We start from the raw sequence: 20422 nt of genomic DNA, 5'->3' as shown, positions 1-20422 counted from the left end.
ATTTGACTTAACATTAAAACAAATATATATTTTTGAAACACTCAAATAATTTGCATACATACAGGTAGGGACCAGGAAATCTTGGCCCAATGTGGACACATTACCATGTGTAGACATGGAAAAGCTTGAACAGATAGGCTGCGTTTACACTAACGTGGTCTCAGGGCAATTCGTATTATTCTGTACGTAAATCTGTGACACAATTTAGTATGATATATTATGTTAGGTTACATTATGAATGGAATAGCGGTCGTACAATATCATACGAATTATAGGATGTATAGTATCATACAACTTACCTGGACGTGCAATAGCATACGAATTGGATGAGGTATTTTACCATATGTCTTGGAGGACGAGACCAGGTTGCTTGTTGTGCTGTAACAAAGGAGAATTATGGGGAGAATTTACATTGGTGGTTAGGGGAACTAACAACAAAGGTTAGGATTATTTGAAAAGGTTAGAACTAAAACGACAAAGGTTAGGTGTATTTACGTAGCCGGTTAGGTGAATTGGGTTAAGCTTAGAATAAGGGCAAGGGTTAGCTAAAATGCTAATGTTTTCCCCAACGCGACTCGAACATGCAACCTTTGGATTGCTAGACGATCGCAGATTAATACCTTTACCCAACTCAAATTACCCCAAATTACACTTATTGTGAGTAAACTAAATTTATAAATTTGAGTTAGAAAACATTAATATACTGATTGATTCATTTGAGTTGGATAAACATATTTTAAGTTAGACGGGTGACATGTCAATTACATGTTGGGAGGAGACAGTGACTGATTAAGCACAGAACACCAAATCCTTATAAAACAGTTCCATATTTATTGCAAAATATTTTTGTACAGAATACAACTGAAAAAAACATGAACATAAGAGGAATGGGCAGTAAGGCCAACATCAGAACTCCAAGTGCTGTACTGTACACACCCCAACAGTAACATTTGTTGCTTAAATGTTATGTACTTCTCATAGCAAACCTCTAGTGGTATATTTCCAAACCTCCTGGCTCTTCTAAACTATTATTGCCTTTACCTGTGCACAGACTACTCACATGACCCCAGACGACAATCTTTGATGATCTAATTGATTCAATCAGAAATGCTCTATATTCATTATGCCTCAAATTATAAAAGAAAAATGCTTTTTGGCTCCAATTTTTTGTTTTATTGATTATACTTTGGAACAGAATTCTTTAATATCAGTTGTTAATCAGAAGCTGGAAAGAGGGACTGGGCACCGTCTCAAATTACACCCTATTCCCTATGTAGTGCACATCCTATTGAAGATTTGGCACTGGTGTAACGTTAGTAGTACTTTTGAGTAAACCTTACTTTCCCTCTCTTCCACGCATCTGTACAACCTTCCCCCAAAAAGGCAAAGTAAGACAGGTTATATTTTTCTGACATTCAAATGTAAATCTTAATTGGCTCTCCCAAAGTTGGGATCTAACGTTACAAAACCCCTGTCACTGGAAGTTTACAATAGAAAAATGAAATAGAAGATTAAAATAGATCAATTTTTTAAAAATGCATAAGCCCTTCGGAAAACAAACCAAACATTACAAAGGATGATTATCAATAAAGTACAATCCAAAATGCCTTGCCAAACCGACTGGGGAGGGTTTCTTCTAGGTAGGCTGACTGATGTGAGACAAGTGCACTACAGATGCACACTTAACAATAATTTTTGCCCTTTCTAAATCAATGTTTACAATACATCTGTTTGAGAAAAAAAAGATACATGACAAGAAAACAGAGTCCAAAGGCTGCCAAAATTCCACATTGTGACAAAATAAGAAAGAAAAAGCAAATACATGCTCATTATTTTTCAGGCTCAGCTTTGGTGGAAGTTCACACACCTCGCTTGATCATTAATCCTTCCTGTTCTGTATTGGAGGATTGATTCATCATAGTGTACAGTATCAGTGGTCTTCCTCTAACTAGAGGACACCAAGGCCTCCAGAAGTCAAAAGTAATTCTGTCTGCAAGAGTCCAAAGTTGACCTAAACTCAATGACAAACCTATCTGCACCACCCAATGGGCTGAGCCCTGTCTGAGGCTGTGTGATGATGCTTGCAAGCGGGTCTGCGTGCGGCTAACGTTATCGCTGTGTAGTACAACCCTACACACAGAGGAGTAGGACAGACGCTCAGGTTCCGATGAACAACAGACACAGGCTTCGATCATGATTTTGATACATATCTAAAAAGAACAAAGCCGATGGGTATCTGGGTGATGGTATAAGGAAAATGACTTGCACTGCGTCGTCTGACAAAGTCTTTCCTTTCTTTAAAGCGGCACACAAACCACTCTCTACAATGGTGTAATTTAAACATTCATTTCATACCTAAAGCAGGAAAGGTATGTTGGGCCGAAGTGAACTTATCCACAGGTCTATTCTGCTATAAAAGTCCTAGCTGTTGTGTTACCAGACATCAACTACAAGTCCCTTAATGAACACACACCAAATTGTCAGATGGCTCCAATGTAAAAAGGGTTGACAAAAAAAAACATTCTGTGACCTTTTTGATGCTAGAAGTGTTTCAATGAATCAGGACCCTGAGTAGAGAAGGACATAGGCTTGGGTGCAATTTCAGCAGAAATATTTTTTTTACTGAGCAAACACCAAAAATAATATGACTTTAGCTAAATAGAAACACCTTTAGACATAACTCAGTACTAATTACTGGTACTCTTAAAACCACACATCTAACCAAACCCACAACACAGTCTTCAGCTTTGAATATGCATATACTCATGCATATATAAAGTGTGTATTTTCCCCTTGCGTACGTATGGCAAGAAGGAGGGGCTATACAGAGGAGCCTTTAGTTATACCATCACCCTCTGGAGACTAACACTGATTACAAAGAGCTTCATACGAAGGAGAGCAAACATAATACACTGGATTCAAGACAGGGAGACATCGGCCAGTTCTCTGCAGCCTTGTAAACAGGGGAGGCAAGACAGGCAAACGGGGGAACAGGGTGGGATGCAATCTAACGGGGAGTAACAGACATCCTCTTAGAGCAGCACAGGTGAGGTCCTATTCAGAGGGACTTCCTCCCTGGTTCGTAGGGATGTCCTCCTTGTGGACCAATGAGAATGGATCTTGTGGCGCTACTGCCTCCTCCTGATGCAACCCGCTGCGGCTGCTGCACACTGGGGGCCACGGACAAAGCCGTGAAGAAACAGGCAACAACAAAACAAAAAATCAAGTTAGTACGACCATATCCAGCTCGTTGACACTGCTGGGAACCCTGGCGCAACGTCATGCAACGGAACACAACAAAGCGCAGCAGCTGAGCCAGGATGGACGATCGAGTGGCTAATCCTGAACGACTGAGGAGCAGACTGACTGACTAACGAACACCAGCAGAAGGCGGGCAATGAGCTGACCACCCCTGGGCCACTCCTCGGGGGGGAGGGGAAGAGAGGAAGAAAGGAGGGCCTGGGTCAGACGAAGAGCTGGATGCGCTCGCGGATGGTCTGCCTGCAGATGGGGCAGGTCTTGAGGGCGGCGCTGCAGTCGATGCAGGAGGCGTGGCCGCACTGGAAGACCAGCTTGATGTGGTTGTCGATGCAAATGGGGCAGGTGATGCGCTCCTCCATCTGGCGGTAGCGTGACTGCAGCTGCTCCAGCAGGTTGTGCTGCTCCGAGTTCTCCGAGCCCGGGCTGCAGTCCACCTCTGTCTGGTCTGGAGGAAGAGGAGGGGGATGCACATCATTCACTTCAACATCACACTCCATTGAAAGGTATTGTGATCTGTACTAGTATTAGTATGATCCGGACATCTTCTATTTATCAATTACTACCAATGCCCCTCACCGACACACATCAATAAAAATCAGAAAACAAGACAGGCCTTCTACTTATCTGTGGTACCATTACCTTGTCTTATTTTCTTGGTGATCGTAACCTGGCATTTGATGCATTTCTTCATTCGATGAGCACACTCTGTGGAGAGATTAGGGAGAGGCACAAGGAGTTACTTCAGATCCCAAAGACCTCAAACCTAAAATAAGGTACCCGAGTACCATTGTGGAAACACCAAAGGCCAGTTTCCCCGGACAAAGACTAAACCTAGTCCTAGACTAAAAGCCAAATATTTTCAAATAGCCTATTCCACTCTGGTAGAGCTGTGGCACGAAAGAGATGTGTTGTAAATCATCATGGGCTGCAGAGCAACTCTGCTGTCCTTGGAACTGGATAATTACAAAGGTTTTTTTTTTCTTCTCCCTCCTCTCTTATTGGCCTAGGCTACTATATGTGTTGTAGGTAGGTTGCACATTGCTAGAATAATATGGAAATAGGCCAACCATGCATTTCTTTTGACTCCTCATTAGATTTTTCCATCTTGGTATTGTTTGCTCAATTTCACTTCTTGTGGCTTAAAATATTTGAATGAAGAATAGCATAGCATGACTTTCATAATTATTCCCATTTAAAAGCTGCACATTAAACACTTTATTAGAATAGTTTGGAAAATATTATTCATAACTTTAATTTGTCTTAATGCTTTTATGATATTTCAGTTAGTAGGATTAGGCTTTTGGTCGTTTGGTTCACAATTGCAAGGAATTATTTTTTCTAGCCTTGCATGCATGCATCATTTCTGTTTTATAATGCTTTGCTCAACTGTTTGTTAAAATTTCAAATTTGATCTTTATATCTTGCTATTGTTTCTTCTATCTCTCTCATTATTACCTTAGGCCTGAGTTATTCAAAAACAACATAAAACTTGCTGAGATAGCCTAGAACTCATTTAGATTCATTCATTCTTTGATCATGAAATGGCACGGCAGGAGAAATCTAACATGCATTAAACTGAAAGAGTGGCTTAATAGGCCAAGTCATATTCATATCAAATGGAGAGAAAATATAGAATTTGGGCTTCTACAACAATAAGACAGCGGAGTGTCCGCTATAAAAATTGACTTTGGATATTGGCCCAGATCATCCAACATTTGAGAGAAAAAAATAACATTTTCTGACCGCATATTTTGCACTGCTTTGGTGAGACTCTTAGCTCAGTCTACATTGTTCTCTTGCTTTGTGTAAGTATAACATATTTATTGAAATAGGCTATAGCAAATGGGAATATAGACAATTTACTCAGAATGTCAACCATGTACGTACGCCCTGCTGTGCACTGCAGCATCGCCACTGCCTTATCCAATTCTGATCGGACTAATTATTTGATATTGTGTTTTTTTACTGAAATCTCTATATTATTTTATTGCCGCGGACAAGGCTTAATGTCGAGCCCTGCACGCTATCCATCTACCTTCGCAGGCAACGCTGTGCTGGCAGGGGCAGAAGAGGACGAGCAGGGCCAGCTCGGAGCAGATGAGGCACTCGCTGGGCCCTGGCAGGGCGGGCATGGCCAGGTTGGTCATGGTGTTGGGTGTTGTGTGGACCCGCCGCAGGCTGGTGCTGCTCAGTGACGTGCCGCACGTGATGGCCTGCAGCCGCTGCAACCTGAAAGGAACAGATGGATGCAAGACTGATTTGGTACACATACTGTATGATATCTATCTTCTTTGTTTTGGTCTTTTCTTTTTCACTTATTTTAAAGCCCATTTATGTCTGATTGGGGCATTAATCTCCAGGCTGAGCCCTCAGAGCTAGGAGTGTGTGAGGTGTTGTTATAATAGTAGGACTATGTCAGTCAGTCAGTGGTTGTTGTATGTACCGGTACTTCTCGGAGAAGCTCTTGATGAGCTGCAGCACGGCTGTATCAGCCACCAGGTCCAGCGGGCTCTTGCCCTTGTGGTTGGCGTAGTTGATGTCGGCGCCCTCCTGTGCCAGGAAACAGGCGATGGCCGCACCCAAGCTCAGCTCCGTGTTACCCATCAGCCCCGAGCTGCTCAGCTACACAGGAGACAGGAAGAGGGAGGGAAAAGGAAGAGAGAGAATTGAGTTCTGATGAGCCTTTAATCTTGTAAATTAAAGGAATCACATAAGAGAGCTTGAAAGCTGCACACATAAGATATAGCAGAGAGAGAAAGACAGACAGACAGTACAGTGCACAACAACCACAACAAGATTACTGGGGACATAAGATTACACTAAAACTAGTAATTGATCATTAGTATCAATTAATCAATAATCTTCTAGTAATTATAGTAATCAGTGGCACGTCAGATGCAAGCTGCCCACCTGTTTACTAAATGCAAAGGGCATGTCTGGTCCTCATACACAGACTAGAGTACAGCAAGGGTGTGATGTCACTAAACCCAATGCACCCCAGCTGGACAAATCCAGAACCCCTCCCCCCTCTCCTTTGCTGAATACAGAGTACTAAGACTGACCACCTTGAAATGGCCAGTGTATGTGTGTGTTTGTTTACCCCATCCATCCACCAAGTCCCAAAAAGGCTTGGCGGGTGGCCAGTATTGTTTGAGCACTGCAGTGTTTGGGGTCGTGCCGATACGAGAGGATGCCCTTCGGCGGTGCCAGTGGCAGCTAGAACACAACGCTGATGATTTGCATTTACATAAAGCTCTTCTAAAAATGAAAGCGCTTTATATTGTAATTGTGCAGTTATTGGGGGGTAACTCATTCCTTCCACCACCAATCTGTTGCACCCACCTGGGTCATGTAAAGTAGTCATACAAGGCTCTGTCGATACCTTGTCCATATTGTATAAGATAATGATTTCCCAATAACCTACCTAGCTAATAGAAGGAACAATAAAAAAATGGAGGTGAGGAGTGATTGTGCCTAAATGAAGCTGGGGTAGATGATTTCTCTCACACCACCCTTCTCCTGGCCTGGTCCCCATCTTGATGTGCTTTAGCCAACTCCATTGGCTACCATTGTGAACAATAGTCAGAGGAGTTTGGCTAAAGCACATCTGGGACCAGGCTACCTGGTTAAGGATGTGATTAGGACAACATAGAAAAACTAGCCTGTGGAACCAGTCTGATCGCTGTGTTCACCATTCTAGGAAAAGCAGGATTTTGGCTAGGGGATAGGTCAGTTTCAAATGTATATGAATGGAGGACAATGCTAGAAAAGCAGGAATTTCTGATTAATCAAGAAGGATCACACCCCTCCTCACAGTCCTACCCGGCAGTAGAGCGAGGACGATGATGAGCCTGGGCCTCCCTCTCCTCTTTCCTGCGTGGTGGTCGTGGTGCTGGAGGTGGCGGGGGTGAGCGTAGCGTTGGCCAGCTGCGGGCGGCTGAGGGCCACGTGCATGGCCGTGTCCCCGTCCTCGTCCTCCATGTTGACGTCGGCACCCTCTGCCACTAGCAGCTGCACCAGGTCCCCATGGCCCTGCGTCACCGCCAACTGCAACGGCGTCTGGTTGCGGTTGTTGCGGATGTTAATGTCGCAGCGGCCCTGAGAGAGGGTGGGTGAGGGGTGTTGATGTCATGAATTTTTTGGGGGAAGGCTCTGAAGGTACCAATGTTAGATTCTATGCGTTTGCTTTTTATGTCGCTGTCCTGTGACTGCCTGGTATCTGTAAGTATTTTACAGTGCTGTTCCTATTATGCAGTACTGTACGGGGGTCAATAGGCTGGAAGAATGCAATGTAAAGGACAAATGGTTCGCTACTCTGGGGAAGAAAAAGGTCAATATACTGGTGTTTCTTGTCAGAAACTTTACGTAGACCTAAGACATGGTAAAGAAACAACTAGACCTAATGGTTCCTCATTGCACTTTATTTAATTTTAAATGTAGCCTATATTGAAATCCAGATGCATCTTAGCCGAAAGACATAGCCTATAGGATAGGCTAAAATGTATTATTTTGTTTAGGCTACTTTATTTATTTTGTTACTTGTAGGCAAAAGGCATATCCTAATAGGCCTATTCGTTTTTAGCATAAGCCAATGTTCATTCGTTTTTAAGTGTTATAAAGAAAGTTATAAATAATAATTTTGTTTTATCTGATTGTATATCTAGGATTTTTACAGTTCGATAGGCAAAAGGCATAGCCTAAGGATAATGGGCCTATTTGTTTTCAGCCCAATGTTCATTTAAGTGTTATAAAGAATGTTATAAGCTAAATAATAATTTGTTTTATCTGATTGTTGTTGACTTTCATATAAATGCAACATTTTTAAGACTCATCATTCATTCAAACACTGACTCATCATTCATTAATTTTTTGTTCCTGATTATTGAAAGTGCTGCTGCGGGAGCTTATGTCCGATTGCCTGTTGAGCAATTCAAGGATATTAATAAACACTTTGACAATATTATACATATTAGTTTAAGTTTAACTTGTCGAAGTAACGTTTACTGCAACTTTAATTGACAGTAGGCCTAGCCTATGTGTAGGCCTATATTATTGGCTGTTTGGTTTGCAAGACAGCACAATTGTTCTAGTACCTGTAATGTTTAGTGTGGCATTTCTGTCCCAGTTTCAAAGGATGCTGTCATGGCAGCATGAAGGAAAGTTTATTGGAAAGTTCATTTTAAGCCAAAAAGCCCTTGAAAGTGTTGCATGGAAACAACAACCCTTCTAGCTGCTCCACAACCAAACATGTCATATATGTTAACAGCCACCAGGGGGAGGTCTCCTTCATAACTCTAGGGAGCAGAGCGAGAAGGAGAGATAGAAAGATACAGAGATATACAGGCTGGGGGAAACCCCTTTTCAGCCCCGTTCCTTACCTCTTTCACAAGGATCTCGGCCACGTCTCGGTGGTTGTTGAGGGCGGCCAGGTGCAGAGCTGAGAAGCCGTCCTCCTTCTTGACGTCCACCAGCTGACGCGCCCGAGCCAAGATCTTCTCCGTGGCCCTGTAGAAACAAATGGCCTCGGGTTCAGATGGAGTATATAGTGCACTATTCATATAATGTACATGTTTCGTGCCTTGGGGACAGAAGAGTGCTTTATGGATTATAATCACACACACACACGGAAACCCTGGAATCAGAGAGATGTGTGTTGTGACGTAGGTCAATGTGTCACATCGGTAGCTTAAGGTCGCCATAAGAAGGAAAGGAAACGCCACACAGCCAAGCGAGCCCCAACATGGGTCAGGGATTTCCATTAGGCAGTGCTAAGCGTTTTACTGAGGAGCAGCGGCTCTAAACACCATTGACCTCCAGCCCTCGGCTGAACTTGCATTAAAGGATTACCGTTGCTCATTCCTAACACCCTCCTCCTCCTCTGCCATACAGCATCTCACTCTACCATCAGTCACTTCCTCCACCATTCCCACACTCAAATAAAGCTTCCTCAAGCACTCAACATAATTCACTCTAATCCACGCCACATATTCGCCCACAAAATATATTCTATAACTACTTCCACAGACTTTCGCCAATCTCCATAGCGCAAAATGAGAGGTGGTGGTGGTGGAGAGACTGAGCTGGGGCTTTGAGGACGAATAGGACGGGCGTATTGAGTAATCCTGCTTTGTTATTCAAGCACTGGGTTTTGATATTGCAGTCTGTCGAGAAGCTGGCTGGCTGTAAAGCAGGGCTGTCTGTGTCCATCCTCTGCGCCGGCTGCTTTATAGCATGTGAAATTGAACTCAACAGACCTTAGTCAGTCAGTGCCCCAGTCCCCTAGCCCTGGCCTGTACAGTATTATACACTTCTCGGGCCACTGCAGACAGGCAGGCATGCCCTTTCCCATTAGTCAGAGTTGTTTTCCCCTTGCATCTCATTTTTAATAATCTAATGTCAACTAGAAGTAGGTTCTCTTATTTGCAATCTCCAAGTTACTGTTAAATAATTTGAAAGCTCATGAGGCATCTATAAATTATATTCTTCAAGAATAAATGGCTATCTTTAATTGAAATGACCACTACTGAACAGCAGATTAAACATTTGAGTGTCGACTCTTGACTGGGTAGCTGTTTAGTACAAGTAGTTACAGTAGTGTACAGTAAAAGCACGGTCAAGTCAAATTATTTCTGCTGCGGAGTAAAATAAGGGGATTTAATGCAGCATTATTTATGATAAAAAAAGTAATAAAAAGTGTGCAGCCCTCATTAACACCTTGCTCACCTGTTTCAGACGCATTACTGTACACGACCAGCAGTGCTGCCAGGGAGGAAACAAAAGGGCTGGGAATTGCCTGGGACATCATGAAAATATATTATCATGATGCTTAGGTGCCGATACGATATGTATTGCGATTCTCAAGATACTTAGGTGCCGATACGATATGTATTGCAATTCTCATGGTTCTATATGTATTGCGATTCGATACTGAGATTTTATTGCGATTTGATGTTCCAAACATATTGCTCATTATGTCTGCTGCAGAGAGACAAGAGAGCATGAGAAAAGTTTGATCAGTCATGAAAATAAAAGCGCTGAAAACATGATGGCTCACTATTTAAAAAGAAGATAGAGAACAAGTTATACGATGAAAAATACCGGAGTTTTGGTGCAGGTACAGACATATATATATATATTTTTTTACAAATCGATACTTGGAGTATCTATATAATATTGTCCAAAATAATGTTGCGATATGAAACTGTAGATTTTTTCACCCATCACTAGGACACAACCAGCAGATGGGCATGGTCAGCCAGCCTCGCTAGAAGCAGCTCACCACATACTGTACTACTGGTGGGGGGGACATCCAGGTCATTTGTACCTGCAGTGCGGATCACTTAGGGAGGAGGGGGAGGCAGGATGGAGGGTGGATAGGGAGGTTGTCACGGCTGCCTCCATCGCTCCTCCATCAAAACCGCATCTCTCAGATCCCCCCTACCCCTCCCCACTTCACAAGCTCATAGTCCCGCCCCTCCCCCTGCAGCCCTTGGAAAGTGTTTCTGAATGGATTTTAGCCCAGTCAATCCGTCGCCTCTTACCTCGCCTCCCCTCGGTTTAGATCTCTGCATCATTTCCATACTAACCCCTGCACATTCATGAATATTCCCATATCCCCTGATCTACGAGGCATTACTGTCTTAACATGAGCTCATACAGCATGACTTGAGGGCATTCCAACGCTATGGTAATGCTTTCGCTAGAGAGCAAATGTATTTTGGGGTTCTCATCGTTTGGTCTTAATCGTGGACTCACTGGGGAAAATAACCATAGCTTATAAGTGACATCGATTTGAGGAGGTGGAAAGAAAGGAATTTTTAAGTGTGTTTATTTGCTGAGTAGTTATGTGAAGTAGTTAGAGGGAGTCGTCTCAGACGTTTAATGTTGCTGTGGTTGGACTGTGTGTGAGGGTTAAGGCCTAGCTGGGGTGCGTACGGACAGACGGACTGGCCTTTGGCTGGGGATTCGGGAAGGAGCACTGAGAGCCCAGGTCACCAGATAGAGAGATGAAGAGAGAGATTGAGGAAGATTGGCGAGAGGGAGGGAGGGTGAGAGGAGACAGGAGCGAGCGAGAGATGGGGAAAGAGAGAGAAAGGGCCTCCATGAGGCTCTCTGTCTCATTGTCTGCCTGTGTCTGGGGAGCTCCAGTACTGCTCTGGCTGCCTGCCTTCCCAGGATCCTTTTAGAACTAGGCTCTTTTTCCATTTCCTCAGATAAACTAAATAAATACCTTCACTCAAATAAACAAACACACATTTCTATTGGCAAAAACACCGGAGAGGAGCGAGAGAAGAATTGGAGAATTCCGACTGAACTCAAAACCGCTTTAGGGATGCTACTTTGGGGAAAAATAAACCCAAACAACTCAGTGATTCTGCCGGAATCACTGAATCACTGGACCTTAACACTGGATCATCGCAACTAGCTAGCTGCAACCGAATGGATGTTGTTGGCTAATCACCAGTTAGCCTTGAGCTAGCCTCGAGCCAGGCCCATCTCCCGGCTATCTACCTCTCTGTCAACTGGACGGGACCTCCTAGTGTCGACGACATAATCGTCTGATGTGGTTTCAACAGGCTTCCCGTTGCGACGACCACAAAGATCCATCTGCTAACTTTTAGCAATAAATACACTTTAAAAATGTAATTCCGTTATTCTCCAAGTGTTGCTAAATCTCCTCTATACCTTAGCATGCATGCATACATACATACAGTACCTTAGACCACCCTGTAATACAGTGGTATTCAAAGTCGGAGTGACGGGGTAACTTTTTTTGGGAACAAAACATTTAAAAGAGCACAGAATTATTATTATAGAGAATTAGAAAAATACAAATTTCTTGAGTAAATGTATTTATGTATTTTCGATAAGAGATTAAAATGTAATGAATTTAAGGTTATTTGTTGATGTAAAAATGAAAATTGACCAATTTTAAGGTTGTGTCATCAGATTTGGGCTGGGGTCTTGAGGAATTGTTGCGAGAAAAAAAAATGGGGTCCCCAGAAATTCTGGAGGAAAAGAATGGGGTCCCTGCTGAAAAAGTTTGAATACCACTGCTTAATACATTAATGTGTACATTTACTGATAGTACGAGTGAAAATAGCTCCTCCAGAATACTGTAATTCTCTATGTTCTTTTCATTTGCAGCAGCAGCTGCAAATGGATGCTTGGGAGAGCACGCTGAACTCCAGCACTGCACATATGACATGTGCCCGAACAGATTGGCCATTTCTTTTATGATTCTGTGCTGCAGACTGACTGTATTCCCCTTTTCCCCCCTGTTTGTGCCCAGTCAGCATTCTCCCCATTCAAGAAGATGCTTGTCACTGGGGGGGTTGAGGGGTGGAATAGAGATACAAGCAGTACAGGGTAGATGTGTGTGTGGGCTCGGGGGTGTAGCTGTTATTTAGTCCCCCCAGAGCTGAGCCAATGTGATGAGAGAAGCTGGGTCATGACAACTACCAGTGGCATTGAGGGAGGAGGGTCCTATCAAGTTGGGGGCCTGGCTTGTGGCACAAATCCCATTCAAGTCATGGTACCGATATTATCATTTTTCGTGCATCATGTTCAAATCATCTATACGTGACTTTGTTGAGCTTCACAATCAATTTTAGATACTTTTGAATGATTTGGATATGATTGCTGTCAAACCTTGTCCAAAGACTGCTTACAGGGTAAGGAAACCAATATGTAATTTGGGTGAACTATCCCTTTAACAGTAACACAAATGTTTTGCTATAAGGTGGACGGTTAAGCAAAGCCAGTTACTCTAGACCAGTGGTTCCCAACTCCAGTCCCCCCAACAGCACACATTTTTGTTGTAGCCCCAGACAAACTCATCTGATTGAACTCATTGAGGGCCTGATGAATAGTTGACAAGTTGAATCAGGTGTGCTTATCTGGGGCTACAATCAAAATGTGTACTGTTCAGGGTACTGGAGGACTGGAGTTTGGAAACACTGCTCTAGACTATTTCTGGTTATGCCATGACTAACAGACTGCGTTCTGCTGCCAACAGAATGTCTAACAGTTGCGTTCTGATGTACTTCAATCACTTGTTGGGTCTATAAGCATTCGTTCTGTCCTATATTTCCTCCTATATTTCAGTCCTATCACCCTGAAGAAGGCACTGTGATGCTCATACGTTGGTGGTTTACCCAATACATTACTGGGAGCTTGTATATAGTGTGTGCAACTCTTTATTTTTATAGCCTACAGTTTATTCACTGTTAGTCAGCACCTCTACTAACTTCTTTTGGGTGTAGACCAGCTCAAGCTTTTCACTTGACTTGTGGGGTTTAAAGGCCTGACGAAGACCGAAACTGAACGAAATGTTGCAACTTTATACAATGTTGGCCTGGGTATTCTAGTTATTGCCGAATTAAATGTATTTCACCCTGGCTTTGGGGTGGTAACTGAACTGATTAGATTTTATTCCCTCCCTCAGCTCAGCAGAATTCAAGTCTGGAGCCTTAATGGTTTCTGACAGTGTCACCCACACAACCTATATGACTTTACCACTCTCTCTGGCTCCCCTCTCCTAAACCACCCTCTCCTCTACTAAACCACCCTCTCTGGCTCCCCTCTCCTCTACTAAACCACCCTCTCTGGCACCCCTCTCCTAAACCACCCTCTCCTCTACTAAACCACCCTCTCTGGCTCCCCTCTCCTCTACTAAACCACCCTCTCTGGCTCCCCTCTCCTCTACTAAACCACCCTCTCTGGCTCCCCTCTCCTCTACTAAACCACCCTCTCTGGCACCCCTCTCCTAAACCACCCTCTCCTCTACTAAACCACCCTCTCTGGCTCCCCTCTCCTCTACTAAACCACCCTCTCTGGCACCCCTCTCCTCTACTAAACCACCCTCTCTGGCACCCCTCTCCTAAACCACCCTCTCCTCTACTAAACCACCCTCTCTGGCTCCCCTCTCCTCTACTAAACCACCCTCTCTGGCTCCCCTCTCCTCTACTAAACCACCCTCTCTGGCTCCCCTCTCCTCTACTAAACCACCATCTCTGGCTCCCCTCTCCTCTACTAAACCACCCTCTCTGGCACCCCTCTCCTAAACCACCCTCTCCTCTACTAAACCACCCTCTCTGGCTCCCCTCTCCTCTCCTAAACCACTCTCTCTGCTACCCTCAAACTCCTTGTCAGATCAAAGTCATTGTGGACTCTTTGCCAACACTAGGGTTTTTTGTATCTGAAGTCAGAGCTGCGCCTTCTGTCTGGATGGACAAAGAATGTTTTAGAATGTAGCATAGCCATGAATGTGTGTGGGATGTCTTGAGTGTCTTCTCTCTCTGTGTGAATAGTGCTGGTGGGAAGGGAAGGAGGGAGAGAGACAGGAGGAGAGCCTGGCTGTTCTCAGTGCTGAGGCTCATGGGAATAGAAGCTGTGGGGGAGCTTCCCATCTCAGCCTGGGGGGGGGGGGAAAGAGAGAGAGAGAGAGAGACAGAGAGAGAGAGAGAGAGAGAGAGAGAGAGAGAGAGAGAGAGAGAGAGAGAGAGAGAGAGAGAGAGAGAGACATAGACAGAGAGAGAGAGAGAGAGAGAGAGAGAGAGAGAGAAATAAGAGGAGAGTAAAGAAGAGGAGAGTATGAGGGTTGTAGTGAGATGTAGCTAGTATGTGTGTGTAGTCTAGTAGTAGTAGTGTTGATTGTACTCACGGCCTGATGCCTTTAAGGGTGGCGTTGGTGTGTGTATGGGGTAGTGTGTAGAGTGCAGTAGTAGTGTGGTACTCACAGTTTATTGCCTTTGAGGGCTGCGTGGTGCAGCAGGTTGAAGCCGCGGTTGTTCTGCTGGGTGAAGTCGATGTTGGGCACCACCACCAGGATCTCAATGATGTTCCGGAAGTCTTTGGCGATGGCGTCGTGCAGTGGCGTGTCTCCGTACGAGTCCTGGTGGGATAGGAGAAGAAAGAAGTTAGCCCTATAATAAATGATCTGGGGTCAGTTTAGAGGGTGGTAGCCCCTAAAGGAGAGGGTTAGAATTTGGGCAGGGAGAGCTGATCCTAAATCTGTGCAGCATCTTGTCCTAATAGCAGTCCTGGAGGGAAGTGAGATATAGGATAGGGCTGTAACAGTACACATATTCGTACCAAACCATTCGGTACAGGGACCTCGGATCGGTCCGCACTGTGAACCCGAATTAAGACATAAAAAAATAGATAACAAATAAAAACTCTGCTTACAGGCTATGCCTACGCTGCGTTGTATGCCTCGAGTAAATCTGAGCTGAAAAAACATTTCAGGCTATTCCGTTAAAAGAACTACAGCCTATGCGCACGATGTAATCTAAATTCTAATCTTAATTGCCGCATTTCAAATTGTCCTTCTGTGAGGCGCAGCCGGGAACTAGTTCTGTACGATGGCGAGTGGTGGGGTGGATCCAGGAAGATTCTCCATCATCGTTTAAATATCCAGTTTGGGAACATTTTGGCTTCCCAGTAGATTACAACGGCGATGGACAGAGAGAGTATGTTGCCACTGCTCATCGAGAATAGCCTATGCAGCTGCCAACACCTTAAACATGTTGCACATTTACGCCGACGTCACCCAGTATTCCTACCACCCGAGCAAGACATAACACACACAACTCCAGGCAGCCATTCCACTCCAGCTGAGCACGTACACTGCTTGAGCCCAAAAATTTAATATCACGAGCCGTACCCAAAACCAGAGACTAGTTGTGAGGCGTACTGAGCTGCTTCGAGATGTGGCCGTTTGAGGAAAGCCCAGAAAGAGAGTTGGAGAGCCCTCTAAATGGCCTTAATGAGCTCAACAACTGGACCCAAGTGAACAGAAAAATCACACAGCCCTTACAGAAAAATAGTTATACCAACAATAAATACAAAGTAGAAACATGACACAAAGACACTAAAAGCAGCACATCATTTACATTTTAGTCATTTAGCAGACGCTCTTATCCAGAGCGACTTACAGTTAGTGAATGCATAAACATTTATTCTTTCATACTGGCCCCCCGTGGGAATCGAACCCACAACCCTGGCGTTGCAAACGCCATGCTCTACCAACTGAGCTACACGGGACCATCAATTAATATATATATACACAGTGCATTCGGAAAGTATTCAGACCCCTTGACTTTTTCCACTTTTTGTTACGTTACAGCCTTATTCTAAAATTGATTAAAAAAGAAAAATATTCTCAAACAGATTTGACATTTTTGCAAATGTATTAAAAATAAAAAACAGAAATACCTTATTTACATAAGTATTCAGACCCTTTGACATGAGACTCGAAATTGAGCTCAGGTGCATCCTGAGTCCACCTGTGGTAAATTTAAATTGATTGGACATGATTTGAAAAGGCACACACCTGTCTATATAAGGTCCCACAGTTGACAGTGCATGTCAGAGCAAAAACCAGCCATGAGGTCGAAGGAATTGTCTGTAGAGCTCCGAGACAGGATTGTGTCGAGGCACAGATCTGGGGAAGGGTACCAAAAAATGTCTGCAGCATTGAAGGGCCCCAAGAACACAGTGGCCTCCATCATTCCTAAATGGAAGAAGTTTGGAACCACCAAGACTCTCCCTAAAGCTGGCTGCCCGGCCAAACTGAGCAATCGGGGGAGAAAGTCCTTGGTCAGGGAGGTGACCAAGAACCCGATGGTCACTCTGACAGAGCTCTAGAGTTCCTCTGTGGAGATGGGAGAACCTTCCACAAGGACAACCATCTCTGCAGCACTCCACCAATCAGGCCTTTATGGTAGAGTGGCCAGACGGAAGCCACTCCACAGTAAAATACACATGACAGCCCACTTGGAGTTTGCCAAAAAGGCACCTAAAGGACTCTGACAATGAGAAACAAGATTCTCTGGTCTGACGAAACCAAGATTGAACTCTTTGTCCCAAACTACATGGCCAAGGCAACAAAGGAGTGGCTCAAGAAAAAGCATATTAAGGTCCTGGAGTGGCCTGGCCAGTCTCCAGACCTTAATCCCATAGAAAATCTGTGGAGGGAGCGGAAGGTTCGAGTTGCCAAACGTCAGCCTCGAAACCTTAATGACTTGGAGAAGATCTGCAAAGAGGAGTGGGACAAAATCCCTCCTGAGATGTGTGCAAACCTGGTGGCCAACTACAAGAAACGTCTGACCTCTGTGATTGCCAACAAGGGTTTTGCCACCAAGTACTAAGTCATGTTTTGCAGAGGGGTCAAATACTTATTTCCCTCATTAAAATGCAAATCAATTTAAAACATTTTTGACATGCGTTTTTCTGGATTTTTTTGTTCTTATTCTGTCTCTCACTGTTCAAATAAACCTACCATTAAAATTATAGACTGATCATGTCTTTGTCAGTGGGCAAACGTACAAAATCAGCAGGGGATCAAATACTTTTTTCCCTCACTGTATATATATATACAGTGGGGAAAAAAAGTATTTAGTCAGCCACCAATTGTGCAAGTTCACCCACTTAAAAAGATGAGAGAGGCCTGTAATTTTCATCATAGGTACACATCAACTATGACAGACAAAATGAGATTTTTTTTCTCCAGAAAATCACATTGTAGGATTTTTTATGAATTAATTTCCAAATTATGGTGGAAAATAAGTATTTGGTCAATAACAAAAGTTTCTCAATACTTTGTTATATACCCTTTGTTGGCAATGACACAGGTCAAACGTTTTCTGTAAGTCTTCACAAGGTTTTCACACACTGTTGCTGGTATTTTGGCCCATTCCTCCATGCAGATCTCCTCTAGAGCAGTGATGTTTTGGGGCTGTCGCTGGGCAACACGGACTTTCTACTCCCTCCAAAGATTTTCTATGGGGTTGAGATCTGGAGACTGGCTAGGCCACTCCAGGACCTTGAAATGCTTCTTACGAAGCCACTCCTTCGTTGCCCGGGCGGTGTGTTTGGGATCATTGTCATGCTGAAAGACCCAGCCACGTTCCATCTTCAATGCCCTTGCTGATGAAAGGAGGTTTTCACTCAAAATCTCACGATACATGGCCCCATTCATTCTTTCCTTTACACGGATCAGTCGTCCTGGTCCCTTTGCAGAAAAACAGCCCCAAAGCATGATGTTTCCACCCCCCATGCTTCACAGTAGGTATGGTGTTCTTTGGATGCAACTCAGCATTCTTTGTCCTCCAAACACGACCGAGTTGAGTTTTTACCAAAAAGTTCTATTTTGGTTTCATCTGACCATATGACATTCTCCCAATCCTCTTCTGGATCATCCAAATGCACTCTAGCAAACTTCAGACGGGCCTGGACATGTACTGGCTTAAGCAGGGGGACACGTCTGGCACTGCAGGATTTGAGTCCCTGGCGGCGTAGTGTGTTACTGATGGTAGGCTTTGTTACTTTGGTCCCAGCTCTCTGCAGGTCATTCACTAGGTCCCCCCGTGTGGTTCTGGGATTTTTGCTCACCGTTCTTGTGATCATTTTGACCCCACGGGGTGAGATCTTCAGTCCTCCCAGCCTGGTGCAGGTCTACAATTTTGTTTCTAGTGTCCTTTGACAGCTCTTTGGTCTTGGCCATAGTGGAGTTTGGAGTGTGACTGTTTGAGGTTGTGGACAGGTGTCTTTTATACTGATAACATGTTCAAACAGGTTCCATTAATACAGGTAACGAGTGGAGGACAGAGGAGCCTCTTAAAGAAGAAGTTACTGGTCTGTGAGAGCCAGAAATCTTGCTTGTTTGTAGGTGACCAAATACTTATTTTCCACCATAATTTGCAAATAAATTCATTAAAAATCCTACAATGTGATTTTCTGGATTTTTTTCCTCAATTTGTCTGTCATAGTTGACGTGTACCTATGATGAAAATTACAGGCCTCTCTCATCTTTTTAAGTGGGAGAACTTGCACAATTGGTGGCTGACTAAATACTTTTTTCCCCCACTGTATATACAGTGGGGAGAACAAGTATTTGATACACTGCCGATTTTGCTTTTCTGCAAAGGGGACAAGACGACTGCACCGTATTGAGGGGAGGATGGATGGGGCCATGTATCGCGAGATCTTGGCCAACAACCTCCTTCCCTCAGTAAGAGCATTGAAGATGGGTCGTGGCTGGATCTTCCAGCATGACAACGACCCGAAACACACAGCCAGGGCAACTAAGGAGTGGCTCCGTAAGAAGCATCTCAAGATCCTGGAGTGGTCTAGCCAGTCTCCAGACCTGAACCCAATAGAACATCTTTGGAGGGAGCTGAAAGTCTGTATTGCCCAGCGACAGCCCCGAAACCTGAAGGATCTGGAGAAGGTCTGTATGGAGGAGTGGGCCAAAATCCCTGCTGCAGTGTGTGCAAACCTGGTCAAGACCTACAGGAAACGTATGATCTCTGTAATTGCAAACAAAGGTTTCTGTACCAAATATTAAGTTCTGCTTTTCTGATGTATCAAATACTTATGTCATGTAATAAAATGCAAATTAATTACTTAAAAAATCATACAATGTGATTTTCTGGATTTTTGTTTTAGATTCCGTCTCTCACAGTTGAAGTGTACCTATGATAGCTCTACATGCTTTGTAAGTAGGGAAACCTGCAAAATCGGCAGTGTATCAAATACTTGTTCTCCCCACTGTATACAGTTGAAGTCGGAAGTTTACATACACTTAGGTTGGAGTCATTAAAACTCGTTTTTCAACCACTCCACACATTTCCTGTTAACAAACTATAGTTTTGGCAAGTCGGTTAGGGCATCTACTTTGTGCATGACACAAGTAATTTTTCCAACAATTGTTTACAGACAGACTATTTCACTTATAATTCACTGTATCACAATTCCAATGGGTCAGAAGTTTACATACACTAAGTTGACTGTGCCTTTAAACAGCTTGGAAAATTCCAGAAAATGATGTCATGGCTTTAGAAGCTTCTGATAGGCTAATTGACATCATTTGAGTCAATTGGAGGTGTACCTGTGGATGTATTTCAAGGCCTACCTTCAAACTCAGTGCCTCTTTGCTTGACATCATGGGAAAATCAAAATAAATCAGCCAAGACCTCCGAAAATAAATTGTAGACCTCCACAAGTCTGGTTCATCCTTGGGAGCAATTTCCAAACGCCTGAAGGTACCATGTTCATCTGGACAAACAATAGTACGCAAGTATAAACACCATGGGACCACACAGCCATCATACCGGTCAGGAAGGAGATGCGTTCTGTCTCCTAGAGATGAACGTAC

General features: G+C 43.9%; 1 protein-coding gene across 2 annotated transcripts in view; it reads right to left on the bottom strand.

Annotated features, from left to right (window-relative positions):
- Positions 1 to 808: 808 nt before the first annotated feature.
- The window catches only part of LOC121545572 (E3 ubiquitin-protein ligase MIB2), a 72507-nt gene continuing 52893 nt past the window's right edge, over positions 809 to 20422 (bottom strand). For both annotated transcript variants that reach the window (XM_041856206.2, XM_041856207.2), the window contains 7 exons: positions 15003 to 15157; positions 8640 to 8766; positions 7084 to 7359; positions 5705 to 5883; positions 5297 to 5490; positions 3901 to 3966; positions 809 to 3706 (listed from right to left, as the gene is read on the bottom strand). In XM_041856206.2, coding sequence (XP_041712140.1) covers positions 3465 to 3706; positions 3901 to 3966; positions 5297 to 5490; positions 5705 to 5883; positions 7084 to 7359; positions 8640 to 8766; positions 15003 to 15157 — 1239 coding nt within the window. In that variant the 3' untranslated portion in view covers positions 809 to 3464. The remainder of the gene's footprint in view (positions 3707 to 3900; positions 3967 to 5296; positions 5491 to 5704; positions 5884 to 7083; positions 7360 to 8639; positions 8767 to 15002; positions 15158 to 20422) is intronic.

Source organism: Coregonus clupeaformis, chromosome 30 (assembly GCF_020615455.1).
Source record: "Coregonus clupeaformis isolate EN_2021a chromosome 30, ASM2061545v1, whole genome shotgun sequence".
In the NCBI taxonomy this organism is placed as follows: domain Eukaryota; kingdom Metazoa; phylum Chordata; class Actinopteri; order Salmoniformes; family Salmonidae; genus Coregonus; species Coregonus clupeaformis.
Note: the sequence above shows the minus strand (reverse complement) of the source record. Positions and strands in the feature narration are given on the sequence as shown.